We start from the raw sequence: 15755 nt of genomic DNA, 5'->3' as shown, positions 1-15755 counted from the left end.
GTCTTTGCAGACTAGAGGACAAGTCTCTGGAAAAGCTGTAGCGAAGCGACGTCTCGCAGACAGACGTGGGGCAGCAAAGCATCCCCCGGCAATCAGTCTCATAGTGCTTCTTGATGGCTTTGATCAATGAGTCTGGGTTTTAGCATTATTTTTTTTTTAATCTCATCCAGTGGCAAACTACAAGACTTTCAGTGGACATTTAATGACACAACTGATACAGTTTATAGCTATCTTTTAATATCAAAGCAGCTTGAGCTGTTAATAAATTCCAAAGTTTCCTTTTATTAAAATATCTAAAAGAGGTCTATAAATATTATTTAATTTTTTTCTTCTAAAAGTGTTCCCAGGGGGTTTTTTTTTGTTTTTGTTTGCTTTTCAAATTTAAAACAAAAAAGTCAATTTTATCTTCCTATCAGGAACTAAGAAAAAGGAGCAGTCAGTCACTCTTGTTCAACAAATGGAGCTGATTTTTCATCTCTTCCTTAGTCCTTGATGAAATTATTAAAATATATATATATATATGTATGTCTGTATATATAGATCTATTTTTATATACACTCCGTGTTGACTCCCTGCTTCTTCCGCATGTTCCACGGAGCTTAGAACCTGGGCAAGACAATCTGGGCGGCTGTATGCTCTGCTTGGCCCCTCAGAATTCCCACTCCAGGGGCTCTTCTCGGTTGGCCGCTCTCTCCAGCCTGTGGATGATACTGTTCAGGTTGGCCATCTTCTCATGCCGTCGCTGAATGTTTGTACTCAGTTTGGCACTGGGGGGCAGAGCGACAGTTTCTGTGGGAGGACTCAAGCTCTGCACGTGGGCAGGGGCGCTGCTCACGGGCAACGGGGAGATGGGGGCCGAGGAGGAGGGAACGGGAGAGACGGACATCATGAGGCCCGGAGACGAGGCTGCGGATGGGGAGTTCAGGGAGACCTCCAAGCTGCACCGGGAAGACTCGGACGTGGACTTAAAGCTGGTGGGGTCGGGGTGGGGCCGCTCGCCACTCTCCGAGTCCATGGGGTGATGCAAAGAGGAGTATTCAGGAGCCCCGGACAGGTGTGTTTTGCTATGGGGGGCTGTGCCCCAGGTGAGGCTGGGCGCCTCGGGTGGGCTGGTGGCACAGGTGGTCTCCACCTGCTCTTCCTTGAGGCCGGGCCCCGGCGGAGCGTCGGCCTCCCCGTCCGGGCCAGCAGGGTCCCTGTGAGGCGCATGCTCCTCACCCGCCTCCAGCTGCTCCTCCTTGATCCTGACAGGAGACCCTCCTCCGCCTTGGCACCCGGCATCTCGGAAGGTGGGCTTCCGGTCTTCCCCCTCCGAGTCGGGACTCTGGAGCGGCTGTGGGTCCTTGAGCCCGCTGCCGGCGGGCGTCGCACTCTGCTCGGGGTCGGTGTCGTCCTGCGCCCCTTCCACCAGCATCTCCCGGCGCATCCGGGACCTGTCAGAGGGAAGGGCCAGTGAGAGAGAGAGAAAGTCACTGAGAAGGGGCAGCGTCTGCAGCCTGAGTAGGACTGATAGGGAGCGCCGCCCGGAGGACAGGACACCGGAATCAGGCCGAGCAGATCTGGGGCTCGAGTCACGTCGGTCCAAGCCACCCTCTCCCTGCCCCCCTCCTCAGACAGAACGCTTTGCCACCGAGTAGGAACGGCAGAGACGTCCTCCACGGGTTCTTGCGACTGCAAAGCCCTGTAAACGATGCAGCCTCCAGTAGCACAGCCCGTCTTGACCTCTGTGACTGCCTTCCACGGCGCGTGGGTCGAGCGGTCGCATTAAAGGGCACCCCCTTCTTTAATTGTCAGTATTTCACACCAAGCTTCCCATAGGTTTATTAATTAATTAAAAAACCTTCTATGCCGCCCCATTCACTGAAGCCTTGGGGCGGCTCACAACAATAAATAAATAATAACAATATAAAAACAATATAATATAATTGGAGATGTCCTGGCCAGGTTCTGGGGTGGTGAACCGTCTGCCTGGCAGGTGCAAGCTGGCAGGGAGTGGGGTGGGGGTGGGGGGGTGGCTATGAATGGGCCCATCTTGTACCTGTAGTTATGGAACCAGTTGATCACGGTGTTGGTCTTGAGGTTCAGCTGGAAGGAAAGCAGCTCGATGGTCTGCTGAGACGGGTACGGCTCCAGCTGATAAGCCCTTTTCAGGGCCTCCTTCTCTTCGGGAGCCAAGACGACCCTCGGCTTCTTGATCTGTAGGAGGCCGAGGTCCTGGGACTGGAGGCCAGGGCTTGGGCATTCGGAGTGAGCGTTGGGGGACTCGCTGTCTGAGCCGGTGTTGATCAGCCCATAGCGACGCTTCAGGTAGGCTGGAGACAGACAGACAGACAGAATAAAGAGAGAACGGGCCCTGTCCCTGCATTCTGAATTCACCAAGCATCTTCTGCTTCCAAAACAGAGGAGGTGACCCGGTGCAGCTCCACGGGCGAGACACCCTGCGCAGGTCCCCTCCTTGCACATGGCTACCTCTCCCTCATCGCTGCCCCCAGTTGCTCAGGTGCCCAGTCCCCTTCCCCGTCATCGCGCATTTGCCTGTTGGCAGAGAGCAAGAAGGCGGTGCCTGCGGCCCTTCCTGCCACCAGAAAGCAGGGGGGCGGGCAGCTGGCCCTGGGGAGGAGGAGACGCGGGGCCAGGAGGCTCTTGTGTGGGGGTCTTGGTCCCCAGGGGAGACTCTACCACGCTTGTCTCTGGGGCTGCCCTGCGCAAGACACAGTGGGGAAGCGGCAGAGGTCCAAGGATACCTAACGAGCTTTCTTGGGATGCAAGGTATTTGCGATTTTCATAGTCAGAAGCAAAAGGTGCATTCGTGGCAATGACGGGGTGTCCCAAAGGCAGCAACCACCTTTAAAGCTACCCCGACACATGAAAAAACAAGCTGCTGCGCACGGAAGCCTCTTCCGCAGAACGGGAGAGAAGCAGGGGGTTTGCCTCCTTTTGGCACCCGGGCTGCTGCGGAGCCACCCAGGGCCACGCGGATCATAAAGCCCATCAGTCCTTTGCAAGGCTGACACTCTTGCTTGGACAGGAGCTTGTCGGCAAACTAGGCAACGGCTGTGTTCACAAATCGCACACCTGGCTTTTGTGGATCAAGGCCCCGTTTATGCCATGCACATTTCTGGCAAGGGATACGGAAAAGGCCAGTCTTTCATGCATGCTCAGCCCTTTTCCGCGTTTCCCATTCAGTCCAAAGGCGGCTCCACGCTGCAGAAGTTTGCACCTCTCACAGGCCTGGCTCCTGCACGCCTTGTGACGTCCCACACGGACAGTCCAGGTGGGGCAGCTCCTGGCAACCCCGCAAGAGCCAGAGCGCTCCGACGTGGGGCAAAAGCGGCTGGTGGCGCTCACCTTTCTTCTCCAGCTTCTTCATGTCCCGGAGCTTGTCCACATTGTGCGGATCGTTCAGCCAGAGCTGCATGCGGACAAAGGGCTCCCTCCCTTTGAGGCTCAGCTTGTGCCAGGGCTTCGGCCTGGAAAGAAGATCTGAGACGGAGCCCTGGGTCAGACCCAGGATGCTCTCGCCGAAGAGCCGCTGGCCTGGCGGGAGAGACAAACGGGCAGGTGAGCGCACGACGGCCCTTTCCAAGCGAAGGGATCGCGCGAGCCCGTGATGCTTTGGGGTGAGACAAGATGTTGGCCGACACATCTGGAGAGCACCAGGCTGGGGGAGGCCGTCTTGGAGCGAGAGCAGCCTTTGGTGCCCTGCCCAGCTGGAGCTGCTCCCCATTTCTTCAGTGGTCCATGAGAGACTTTAGTATTTGGACGGCATGGAAAGACTTCAAATGAATAACTACAGCCATCGTCTTCCGCATTCTGGCTTATAATCACAGAGGCGTGTGCCCTATGCTCAAGACAATTCACGTGTTGCACCCAGACAATCCAGAAAGCATGCCAAGAAAAAGAACCTCGGCCATCTGCATACATTAGGCAACGATGCAAGTGCTCCCTTCTTTTGCATAATTTATGCTGGATTTGCATTTAATGGGGAGAGATGGTGAAGTGCACAGACCACTGAAAAGCCCCTTACGCACCTTATTCAGCCCTTCATAACCCAGAGGCAACCTGTCCTGTTCCTAAAGCCTGGAAGTGTGTCTGTGCGTGCGCTTTAAGCTGAGATCCTCAGCTCAGTTTTCCAACTGCTGAAACATGATCTGTTTCCGTGCATTCATGGGATGCCTTCAGTCCCTGGTCTAATTAGAGTAGGAGCCCTGGGGTATTGTGCCACAGAGACACAAAAACGACTCGTGAGCTCAGCGGAGGAGGCACCGTCCCTGTTGCAAGAGATGCGCTGCACCCCCCCCCCGTCTCCCGCCCCACCCACACCGTCCGCTTCCTCTCCGTTTTTCATTGGCCTCCACGGCACTAAAGTGACTGAGGGGAAGCTGCCACCAGGAGGCTTTGAGAGTACAAAACACATCCCAGTGCCAGATAAAGTTAACGGGAGGGTTGCAGCTTGCTCGCCCTCGTTCCCTCCCGAGCCGTGTGCTGCCGGGCTGCATCCGTACCGAGGTTGTTGTCGGTGAGCACCTCCTTGACCTTCTTCGTGATGGAGTACGTGTCCAGCTCCGGCGACATGGCCACGATCTCCTGAATGCCCACGGGTGCCTGCCCATTGCTGGGACACAGCTTCCCACTGAGCGAGGAGCTGGGCCTGCTTTCCGGCTGCTGGTTCTCTTTGCTGCTCTCCAGAGCCAGGCTCAGGGGCTCCGGGGGGCTCTTCTCTTGCTCTGAGGGGCTGGGGGGCGGGGAAGGGGAAGACTGGGCCTCCCCCGGACTGGCTGCAAGCAAGACAAAATGTTGGGAGAGTGGTGAGGAGGAAACTGGGGGGAACCAAGCATCAAGCTGTGAGGTTGCGGCAGTGGAAACGTGCTGCAAACGTTTCTTGGACAAATAAATGGATGTAAATAAAGAGAAGTGGAATGCCGGTCTTTTGCAAGCGGAGCTGAAACTCATGAAAACACAAGCGACCCGATGTGCAGGCAAGGAATGCACATGCCAAAACTAACCACAGCGCACCCGGGTTATCAATTTATGGGCTTCCAACATTGCAGTGCACACGCTCCTAAGGATGAACCGTTTGGCACGAGATGTCAGGCACACGTGCACCCGGCCTTGGGGGAACGCGCAAGGAGAGGAACTGGACAGCGGGTCGCTGCGGCCTTCCCCGAGGCTTGGAAATGTGCCTGCACGGCAGGGCGGGGGGACGGCGGGCCTGCCCGGAGAAGCAGCCGCCAAGCCTGGCCCGAGGGAGCCCCGCGGGGGGAGCCTACCATGCGGGGCGCCCGCCTGGGGGGCGATGCCGTGGCCCAGCTGGTCCGTGAGCCAGAGCTGCATCCGGATGAACGGCTCGCGCCCCTTCTGTGTCAGCTTGCTCCACGGCTTGGGCCTGGACAGCATGTCGCTCACGCTCCCTTGCGACAGGCCCAGCACCTGCAAGGGAAGCCACACAGGGCCCGCGTCAGCAGTGCCACGGCCTGAGGCCCCATGGCCGGCCGAGGGGCTGCCTGACCGGGAACGCCCGCTGCCCCGAGGGGACTGTGGTGCCCAGGGAGCCTGCCCACCATGCTGGGGGGCTGCGGGGGGAAGCCCCCGTGCCCCAGAGTGGGACGCGGGGCTCTCCTGCTCGGCTGGGCCACCGAGTTATGGCCTGAGAAGGCCCAGCTAAACTTCCGAGGGGTCCTTCTGGCGGAGGACAAAAACACAAAGAGCAGAACGTGGGGCCAACCCCGAGAAGGCCGTGTGGTGCAGAATGCCTCCCGAGGAGGGGACGTGCCCTAAAACCCTGAGGGGCTTGGGGGATAATGTAATTATGACCTGAGAAGGCTCAGCTAAAATCAAAAGTCTTTCATGAGGAGGAGGAAGAGGAGGAGGCCCAACCAAAATGCTGAGGGATTTGCGGGGCATTGTAATTATGACCCCGAAAATGCCACACAGGGTCTGGCAAAATTCTTCCGTGGAGAAAGCAGAGCCAGTGGCGACTCTGAGGACATGCTGGGGGGGTTGAGGACGGGGGTCATCGGAGGTGGAAGGGAGCCAGCGGTGAACAAGATGAAGGCTGGCGATTCTGGGGGACAAGAACAGCAAAAGTGGGAGGGGGAATGGGGGGGATGAAGCAGATTTGCCGCTGCGCAGTTCTTTCAGTGCTGCTGCGTTTTATGCCACATGGGAAGAGATTAAAGGGGTGACGGTTCCCCCACTGCTCTGCCTGCACTGAGGCTTGCGACGTTTCGGTACCAGAGAAGGCCTCTGCTCCTCGAAGTGGCAACCTTAGCGAACAAGAAGCAAGCACTCCCCCCCAGCAGCGGAACTGTCCCTTCCTGTCGCTTGACAGCATTCTGTTTCTCGTATACACCAGTGGAGGCAGAAAGTAGGCAAACAGTTTCACCTCCACAGCTAGCCTTCCTGACCGCTGGCCCTGTGGGAGGGCCTTCGGGAAGCTGGCGTCCCAAACATCTGGAGACCTACTGGCTGCCCATCAGTCGCACACACGCACGCTCCACCCCACGCACGCTCACACACAGTCTCTCTGACACTCTCCGGCCAGCCCCACGGTCCGTATCCGCTGCCGAGCTACCTTCTCCCCAAAAATGCGCTGGCAGATCCCGTTCTTGGCCAGCTTCTCCTTGACCTGCCGCGTCAGCTCCATGGTGTCCACTTCCCTGTACATGTACATCTCGTACTGCTCCGGCGTCAGGGGCGGGACAGTGGGCTTGAGAGTCCTTGGCACGTAGGACGGGTAGTACGAGAGGCGCCCCGCGGGCTGGGCCTCAGCGCCAGCCACCTCCGGCTTGACCTCCGGCGCCCGGTGGGGCTCGTCCTCGGAGGTGGGGAGGTCCTCCTCGTTCAGCGCGGGGTCGCCGGGCTCCCCCCGCGGCCACAAGCGGCCGTTGGCCATGCTGGAGTAGCTGGAGGAGGAGGAGAGCGAGGGCGACACCGAGGTGTACGGGCGGCTGAGCAGGCTCCTCTCCGAGGCCCAGTGCTGGTCGAAGTAGGAGCTGGCATCCCCGATCTCGGACTTGACCTTCCGGATGATGCTCTGCACGAAGGCGGCCGGAGAAAGCACGGTCAGGGGGGGCGGGGCTGCGCTGGTGCCGGGGCTCGGGCCCAGCATCCCTTCCTCCTGCTTGATGTAGGCCTGGACGATGTTCTGGCTGACGGTGGCCAAGGTGGAGCGCTCTGCGGGCGCCGTGGCGGCGGGCCGGCCAGCACTGCTGCCCGACTCGATCTCCATCAGGGCCTGCTGCTGCGCTTGCATCTCCCGGCGGGCCTGCTCCAGGATGCTCTTGATGGCATCTTCCGAGTTGCTGGTGCCGGTGCCGTTGGTGACCGCCTGGGTCACCGTGGAGCTCTTGGTGTCCCCTGCGGGGTTGCCAAAAACACGGATGAAGGTGGCAACCGGGAGGCAGCTGGGGTTCAGCTGAGTTACCTCAACAGCCGTTTATCTGGGCACTTCCTCCACGCCTCCCGATACCCAGATCGTGCTTCCTGATGCAAACTGGCAAATTGGTGCCCTCCCAAGTTTTGGACTCCATCTCCCATAAGCCCCAGACAGGGTGGTTAACATTCAGGGATTATGGGAATTCTAGTCCCAAGCAACTGGAAGGCATCAGGTTGTCTTCTGCATCAGAGCAAAGCTGATTAAATATTGACCCGCTGGCAAGATACTGGTATTTCTGACACTCTATAAAATTTTAAATGGAGGCATTCTTTAAAAAAGGGAGGGAGGGAGGGAGGGAGGGAGGGAGGGAGATGGCAGCAGTTCTGTCCCTATCTGTGTCCATACTGATATACAGTGCCCTGTTGATGTGCTCGCCTCTCTTAGACTTTTTCCAAACCTTATTGTGCTACAACCCGGAATCGGGATGGATTGAATGGATGTGGTGGTCATTTGGTGTGCAAAGGACACACGCCACAGGAGAACTTCAGGGCGCTTTGATTTTGTGTGTAACATCCGAGAAATGTAAGAGGAAATAAAGCAACTGCCTGTCATCTCCAGCTGGTGGGCACAGCAACCACACGGTCCTTTACGAAGCCTCATGATCAAAAATCACACATGACCTCGATGTGGCCTTGGAGCTCAGATGCCCCCTTGACCCTCCGGGCCAGAACAGAGAGAGTCACACCCGACACTTTTCTGGAGCTGCAAAACCGGCCTTGAAGAAGGGCCTTTGGTGGGTCTTCTGCAAGCAGGGCAGGAAGGAGCTCAGCGCTCCCAGGATGCAACGGATCTCGGGGGACCGTTCGCCTCCATCCCTCCCACCCCCAAGCATCGCACGTTAAACTGCCCCTACTAGCCGTGCGGCTGTTTTGCAAAGGGGAGGGAGCCCAGGGACACCCCCGCTGCCCTGCCAGGCCTGCCTGCGGTACTCCAAGTCCAGAGGGCATCCCCACAGGATTGTGCCCTACATGGCTTAATCAATTTTTAAAAAAACTTCTAATCAACTAAACTATGCCCCGATTAACTAAACAGCAGAGTTAATGTTTTTTAAATGGGCCCATTAAAAAAAACCAGCAGACAGGAATTGCACTATGGTCAAAGAAGCATTCCAAAACCTTCTCTCCCATGGGATCCAGTCCCTCTTCTACGATGACATATGACACACAGACCACATAATTTAAAAATAAAGGAATTCTGCTCGCTGCTTAGGAAATTTTGTTTTTACCATATTTAATCCAATTAGTAGATTCATCTCTTAATTGACTAACCCTCTTATGACCGATCGATTGACATTTCTTTAATCAGGCTGCATCTGTAAAAATAATAAATAAGCCCCTTCTGCTTGACTGCATCAAGTTGGCGATGAAGCTGGACCCTCCAACGGAAGGCTTTTGTGGGCTTATGCGTGACAAAAAAATATACTTCGGCCTCCAGACTACCTGTCTGGCAAACAGAACACCCTCAGAATATAGATATTGGCCACATTTACTTCGAAACAAAAGATGGGGACTTCAGTCCCTTTTAAACCAACCAGGCAAGAAGCCCTTGGGTGGGACACGGTCCACCAGCCTGAGGGATGTGGGGAGAAGCCAGACAGCGTCGTACCGATCCAAAGTGCCAGAACGGATTGTTAAAGCTCTAGAGTCTAGGCATTTGGGACCAAGTTACTCCAAGGCCCTTCGTGACCCTGCCAACCTGCCCATGGTGTGGGATCGGTTCATTTACGTGTGAGGCCCATGGGCAGGAAGGGTCGGAACGCTCTGCAGAGGTCCCGGGCTTGGCGAGGCACGACCCACTGTAACTTTTTGGTGGATTTTCCACCCCACTGGTTGATGCACAGTTTTTCTCGAAAGGATGCTATCATGCGGGTGGCTTGCTTTGGTGCTGAATTACTTGCAAACTAGAGCATGGATTGCCTGGTTGCTGTGCCGTGCTGTAGGCCAGCGCTCTCGATACTGCGGTTTTGTCACTTTATCGTGAATGTAACCGCTGTTTTATGGTGCTTTATGGTTAAATCTGAGGGGTTGGAAGCTGCCCTGTGAAGACTGAGCCTAAAAAACAGACGAAAGGTATTTTAAATACACAGACAGCCAGAAGCCAAAAGGAAAGAGGACAACGGCGTATTCCAGGTGAGGCTCCCTCAAATTCCAAGTCCGAGGTACTCTTTACGGGACAATATGGTCCTTTTGCAGAGAGAATATTTGGTTTGCCAAAGACGACGCTGACACCTTGTGAAATTGCTGCATAAAAACCACTAGAGGGCAGCATAAGAGAGTCTAATTTAAACTGACAAAGCAAAGCTGAGTTACTCATTTTGCATTCCCAAGCTGATGGGTCACAGTTCACATTCAGAGAACTCCAAAGAGCATTTAAAAGAGAAATCGCTTCCCATGTTATATATGTTTGCCTCACTTTTCCTTCTGGTAAAGAGGCTGCACAGTCTGTCTACTGTCGCTAAACCCTGCTCAGTTTACTTGATCTGCAGCAAAGGGGAGACGGGAGGTGTCTGCACATGCACCAAAGGGATGAAGCCTCTTTCAAACCCCTTTCAGCTTTCTCTAAAAGCAGTCGGTCGCCAGCTGCAGAACCATTTTACAAACTGCCCAAAGCTGCACTGGAGGGGATTGCTTAATGCAGCTCCATTGAAAAGGCCCTGTCTTGGGCAGCCTCGCCTCGCCGAGAGGCCGATCGGCCGTTCGCTTACCCAGAGTTCCCCCAAGCTGCCTGGGCACAAAAGGGCGCCTCTGATTCTTGGGTGAGCTCCGAAACTCAGGACACAACCGAAGGCGGCGCACATGGCCCGTCGGGCCCCTCACCTCCTTTCTGGGACTCAATCTCTTTCTTGGCTTGCTCCAGGATGCTCTTGATGGCGTCGTCGGAGCCGGTTTCTGGCGTCCGGATCCTCGGCGTGATGCTGCCTGGTCGAAGAAGCACAATCGCGCAGGCGGTCACTCGCCTCCTCTTTTGTAACCCACGGGACGCCCAGCGAGCGTTGGCCCAGGCCAGCCCTCAGCTGCTTGCAGGAGCCTCTGCGCAAAGGCACGCCTCCCCCCATTTACTGTTCGCCGAAGGGGAAAGGAACCAAGGCTCTGGCTGAGCGGTTCTGCACAGAGGGGACCGATGGGGATCAGGCCGGCGAAGGCCAACCCGCGCTCGGGCCGGACGGGGGCGGAGTCCTGGGAATGGTCCACGGATCCCACCAGCTTCCCCGAACTGGCAGTGGCTGGGGATGGACCCCGAGAGCGGCTGCTCGGCCACGGAGGCGTGGCCCTTTCCGAAGCGACGTGGCAGGGCGGAGGGAGCCGCAGCGTGGAGGCCACCGGGGGGCTCAGGGGTGTCGTTACCTCTGCTATCTGTACTTTGGGAAAGAGACCTCTTCATGCTTTAGTTTATGAGGGAAAGTTGCACAAATTAGAGTTCCCCTTCAGCTGTTGTCCTTTTACACAATTTCCCTGTCTACTTATGCACACAGATGCAAGTGCAAATTGAAATAAGCACGGAGCTGATACTCGGAGCCTCGCGGTGAGCCCGAGCTTCACTCCTCTGGCCACCCGAACAGAACTGCGCTCAGGCGGCCCAGGCAGCTCCCGCTGGGCCCAAAGGGACGGCAAAAGCACGCCTGCGCGCCAACTGATCGCCGGGGCCACTCACCTCTCTGGCGCACCTGAATCGTCCGCAGAGCTAAGACGTTCTGCTCGTCGGAGAGGAACTGCTTCATCTTGATAAACGGCTCTTTCCCCTTGACCGTGAGCTTGCGCCAAGGCTTCGGCCGAGCCAGGATCTCGCTGACGGAGCCCTGAGAAAGGCCCAGGACGTAATGGCCGAAGACGCGCTGGCCAATGTTGTGCTTCAGGAGCTGCTCTTTCACTTGGAAGGCGATCTCGGCCGTGTCCAGCTTCTCCTCTTCCGCCGAGCCGGAGCTGCTGCCCTCCGACTGGTCGCTTGGCGGGCTCACCTCGTTGGCGGCGGCAGCCTGGCCAGGATTGCCTGATAACCCGGCCCCTTTGGCGGCGTAGAAGGTGGGGGGGAACGCCTCGCTCTTGTACGCGGGGGGCCCCATCTGCTTGGGGAGGAGGGAGTCTAATGGTATCCGTTCGGCAGCGCTCAAGCTGGGGAAGGGGGACAGCGAGAAAGTCCTTGGTACGTCCTGGGCCATGGTGGGGCCCAGCAGGGGCTGGATGAGAGATGAGGAGGTGGACTCTTCCCTAGGCGTGTGTGAGAGCTGCTGTGGGGAAGGGTAGGACTGGTCTGTGCCCATGGAATCCTTCCCTGATTCGTCCTCCGAGGGTTCCTCCTCTAGAGATCAAAGAGAAAGGGAGAGGTACAAACACCAACTATAGCTTCTCCGCAAGTCTCTAAACGTTATTCAGATGCCATTTGGAAAGCTTCTGGGAAGTCCGTTTTTCAGTCACCTGCCCTCAAAGGAACTCCCCAATATTTTCTTGGGCAAGACCCTAATAGTTTATTCGCAATCCCAGGCATGTTTAGACAGAAAGAAGTCTTACAACTTATAAAAAGTTATAGTTCTTTTTTTCTGATTGCACTCTCAGTTGTTTATATTTACGTCTTCATTTAAAGCAATTTTAACCTACTCTTCAGTTGATGAAAAGTCCCCTACAGCGGCTTACATAGATCAATAACAAGCAAGACAGTCTCTCCAAAGACAGGAGATGATGCAAAAGGATATTGGACTGAGGAGGGCAGAGGAAAACAAGCAAAGCCAGGCACCCGTTCTTACAGTCACAACATCCTTGTAACAACCAGCTGGAATGGAAGCAGCTCAGGAGGAGGCAGGGCCGCATGGAGCAGGCGCATCCTTCCTAGTCATGGCCCAAGAAGGGTTACGGAGGGAGACAAGATCCTGATAGGGGTCCTTCAGAGTTGTGGATTTGCATGAAAATGCTCCATACTGCACCAAAGAATTGGGATATCCTCATAGTGGTACATTCCCTAGGAGTTTTAAAAATTGATTTACAATCCTTCTGTCGTGTTTTTCTTGCCATTCAAGGCAGCTCACAACAAAGGGTTTTTTAAAGATCGGACCATTATTAACTCTATTAAAAGCACCACCTTACCCGCCAGTTATATTTGAAAACGTGGAATAAAATGTCCTATTGCCCGAGGCTCAGTCTGCCCTTTGCATCGTTCTACCAAAGGGCTTGTCCTCCCGTCAAGGAGAGCGACGTGGCTGGCGGACTTCGGGGGTCATCGAAGGGGATGATCCCCGAAGCTTCTGAGCGTGTCCGGGCAGGGAGAGCATCGTGCGAGTCTCTGCTCTCGGTGCCAAGCAACTCGGGCTGGCCTTGCGTGCCAGGCTCCTTCCCGAAGGGTGGCACACCCGTTGCCCCTCTGCCCCAGGCGGCAAAATGCCTCGGGGGGCCGGGGCCGAACCTCTGGTGGGGCCTTCCCATGTGTTTCACTTTCCCCCCATCATTGAGCAGGAGGTTCTTCCGGACGGCCAGAAGGGAGGCGCAGCGGGGGAGCTTCCAGGGATGGCCTTCTGCGGCCTCAGGGCCAGTAACAGGACGGTACGTGGAGCGCAGCTTTCGCTGGAGAACTCAGTGGGGCGGAGGAGGTCGCATACGCCCCACAACACACCAAGGCGGTCTCCAGAGTAAGCCGCCCACAAGTGACAGGTTGCAATCGGCCCCTTGAACTGCGCTGCAAACGTTCTCCTCCATGTTGAAATGGGAGCTCGCTCTCTCGCTTGCAATAAGGGCCGTAGAATCACAAATCGGATGGATATTTGGTAAAGCACTTCTGGGAAAGCTCCCTTTGCCGCATGAAAAAAAAAAAAAACCTCTACGACCATCCTTTGCAAAAAAAAAAAAGAGTCATTTTCAAGCACCCCTCTTTTGTTCCCAACCTACCAGTACTGGGTACGAGGCTGGGTTTTTCCGTAAGGTATTTCTGAGATGAGAAGAAAGAGTCCTTTCCCAGAAGCAATGCATCAGTGGGTTTTGATATACTCTAAAAAAATCCCAAATATATATATATGTGTGTCAATCACAAAGGGAAGGGAAGGGAAATGTTTCAGCAGTTCCTAAAATTCATTCATTTTAAAACTTCTGTTCAGGACCTTTCCCTACTCAAAGCCTGAGGCAGCAACAGCCATTAAAACATACAACTGCAATATAAAGCCAATTAAATATTTTATGATTAATACAAACGGTATTACCTTAAATCACACAGCACCCATTTTGATTTAGACGACCTCAAAAGCTGACTGCCACTGTCTATCTGGAAATCTTCCTGGTAATAAGGAAGCGAGTGAATTTCCTTCTGCAGGTTTTAGATCGCCCCAAGAACTGATGTCTTTCAAAATGTGTTGAGCTTGAATACATTTAGGCCCTGACAAGAGTATTTCCTCCTGCTTGTTTATTGTTTTTATCAGTGCTATTAGTGCCTTGGTCAACTTGTGGGCTAAAAGAGGCCAGGCACCCCGTCTGGCTCCTGAAAACCGCTTGCAGGAGCATTCCAAAACAGCTGCCGTTCCAAAGCATTTTCCAAATGTTAAAGCAATTCAGTCGGCCCTGCGCTCTCAGTTCCACCTGCTGTGGCGCTTACCTGGGGCAGACTACAGTTAGCGGAAGCCAGCTTCATCGCTTTTAAGATGCTGCAAGGAGAAAAGGTCGGGGTTATTGATGGAGTTCATGCGAGCAGCTCTCAGGCCCCGGTTCCCCAAGGCAGGATCTAAACTGGGGGTGGGGGGTAACTTCTAAGGGGCAGGGGGCTGCACTGGGGCTCTGCACCCTGGGTGCCGGCACTCCTAACAACTGGCACCCTGCCAAAATTTGGCCACGCAGCAGCAGGGGAAAAGGCCTCCTCTTAGAGCCACTGGCAGTAGCCGACCATTGGAATTCGGCAGATGCAGGTGCGGGAGAAGAGGTTGTTTTGCTCAGGAGCCGTCCGCTCGGCACCACCTCCCCGTCCTGGGCTATTCTTCCTTGTTCCTGTCCTTGTGCCACCAACCGGCTGCAGCGAGCCCAGTACGACGGAGGTGCAGGCAGTGGGAAGCCCCGGAAATGCCGCGGGGGCCGTGGCTGTCCGAAGTCTTGGTGTGGGCATGTGAGCGAGCGGCATGGGAAGGAACAGGCAACTGGAGGAGGGGGAAGTTTGGAAACCACGGCCAGGACTGGCGGGGCAAGGGCAGAGAAACGTCCCCTCGTTCGGCGGCCATCAACGCGATGCGATGTGACGTCTTGGCTGGGGGACGTGTCTGCTTGCGACCTCCGTGGCATTGCAGATGGATCTCCAAACCTGCAAGCTGCAAGAGCAGCTGGATGCGCTCGCCCTGCTGCTCCTGGCAGCGGGGCTGAGAAATGCACAGCCAGCCAGCGTGGCAGGGGATGAAGAAGGAACCGGAGGCACCCAGGACCTTGAGGGGAGGGGGGGCATCCAAAGCAGGTGGCGCTGTCCGGATGGCGCTGGTGCGCTGGAGGCCACGCGGTGCATGGAGACGGCACATGCTGCCGGCCGGAGCGAGGGCCTTACCTCAGTTCTGTCTTGATCTCCTCGTAATCCGATTGCGCGCGTAGCTTTTCTTCCAGTTTCTAGAGGAATATACATAAAAAAGTGCACGTTTATGGCCTGAAACTAACCTTTGACAGCAATGATGAGCAGAATCCACCACACCATTAGTTCTGCTAAAGGGAAGTTTAAATGTTAGGCATGGCATCCTTGCCCCAAACAAATTGGAACTAACCCAGGGGTTGGACTTGAGGCCTCCAGATGTTTTGGCCTACGAGTCCCATCATGTCCGGTCAGCGTGGCCAGAGGTTGAGGCCAAAACATCTGGAGGCCCGCAAGTTGTCCCTCTGTGGCATAACTGCCACTGTTCGTCTCTGACAATTCTAGATTAACTGAGATTTAGTTATTTGACAAAATACAGTTGGTTAAAGTTGATGAAAAAGCCTTTTGACTAATTTGCCCGAGAGCCAGTGTGCTGTAGTGGTTACGCGTGTGGGGCGGGGATTCAGGCGACGTGGGTTCGAGTCCCTGCTCCGTTGTACAGCTCACAGGGTAACGCTGGGCCAGTCACAGACTTACGGCCCAATTTACCTCACAGGGTTGTTGTGAGGATACGACAGAGAGGAGGAGGAGGAGAATTATGTAAACTGCCTCGAGCTCCTTGGAAGGAAAAACAGAGGGACACCAGTATGGTAAGCAGACAGACAAGCACGGGGAAAACTTATTCAAATCTCAGAGGGGAGGGGAGGGGAGGGGCGGGTAGGGGAGGGGAGGGCAGGGGGGGCGGGGGGAGGGCGGGGGGGGGGGGAGGGGGGGAGGGCGGGGGGGGGGGGAGGGGGGGGGGGCG

The 15755-nt window shown here is 55.6% G+C and overlaps 1 protein-coding gene across 1 annotated transcript in view; it reads right to left on the bottom strand.

The window, feature by feature from the left end:
* Window positions 1-569: 569 nt before the first annotated feature.
* The window catches only part of CUX2 (cut like homeobox 2), a 117072-nt gene continuing 101886 nt past the window's right edge, over window positions 570-15755 (bottom strand). The window contains exons 12-22 of the mRNA XM_044440953.1: window positions 14933-14991; window positions 14006-14054; window positions 13309-13408; window positions 11090-11734; window positions 10255-10356; window positions 6575-7359; window positions 5271-5430; window positions 4506-4778; window positions 3349-3537; window positions 2039-2312; window positions 570-1433 (exon numbers count right to left, since the gene is read on the bottom strand). Coding sequence (XP_044296888.1) covers window positions 650-1433; window positions 2039-2312; window positions 3349-3537; window positions 4506-4778; window positions 5271-5430; window positions 6575-7359; window positions 10255-10356; window positions 11090-11734; window positions 13309-13408; window positions 14006-14054; window positions 14933-14991 — 3420 coding nt within the window. The 3' untranslated portion in view covers window positions 570-649. The remainder of the gene's footprint in view (window positions 1434-2038; window positions 2313-3348; window positions 3538-4505; window positions 4779-5270; window positions 5431-6574; window positions 7360-10254; window positions 10357-11089; window positions 11735-13308; window positions 13409-14005; window positions 14055-14932; window positions 14992-15755) is intronic.

The sequence above is a fragment of the Varanus komodoensis genome, unplaced genomic scaffold, assembly GCF_004798865.1.
Source record: "Varanus komodoensis strain SLA01 unplaced genomic scaffold, ASM479886v1 scaffold38, whole genome shotgun sequence".
NCBI lineage: Eukaryota > Metazoa > Chordata > Lepidosauria > Squamata > Varanidae > Varanus > Varanus komodoensis.
Note: the sequence above shows the minus strand (reverse complement) of the source record. Positions and strands in the feature narration are given on the sequence as shown.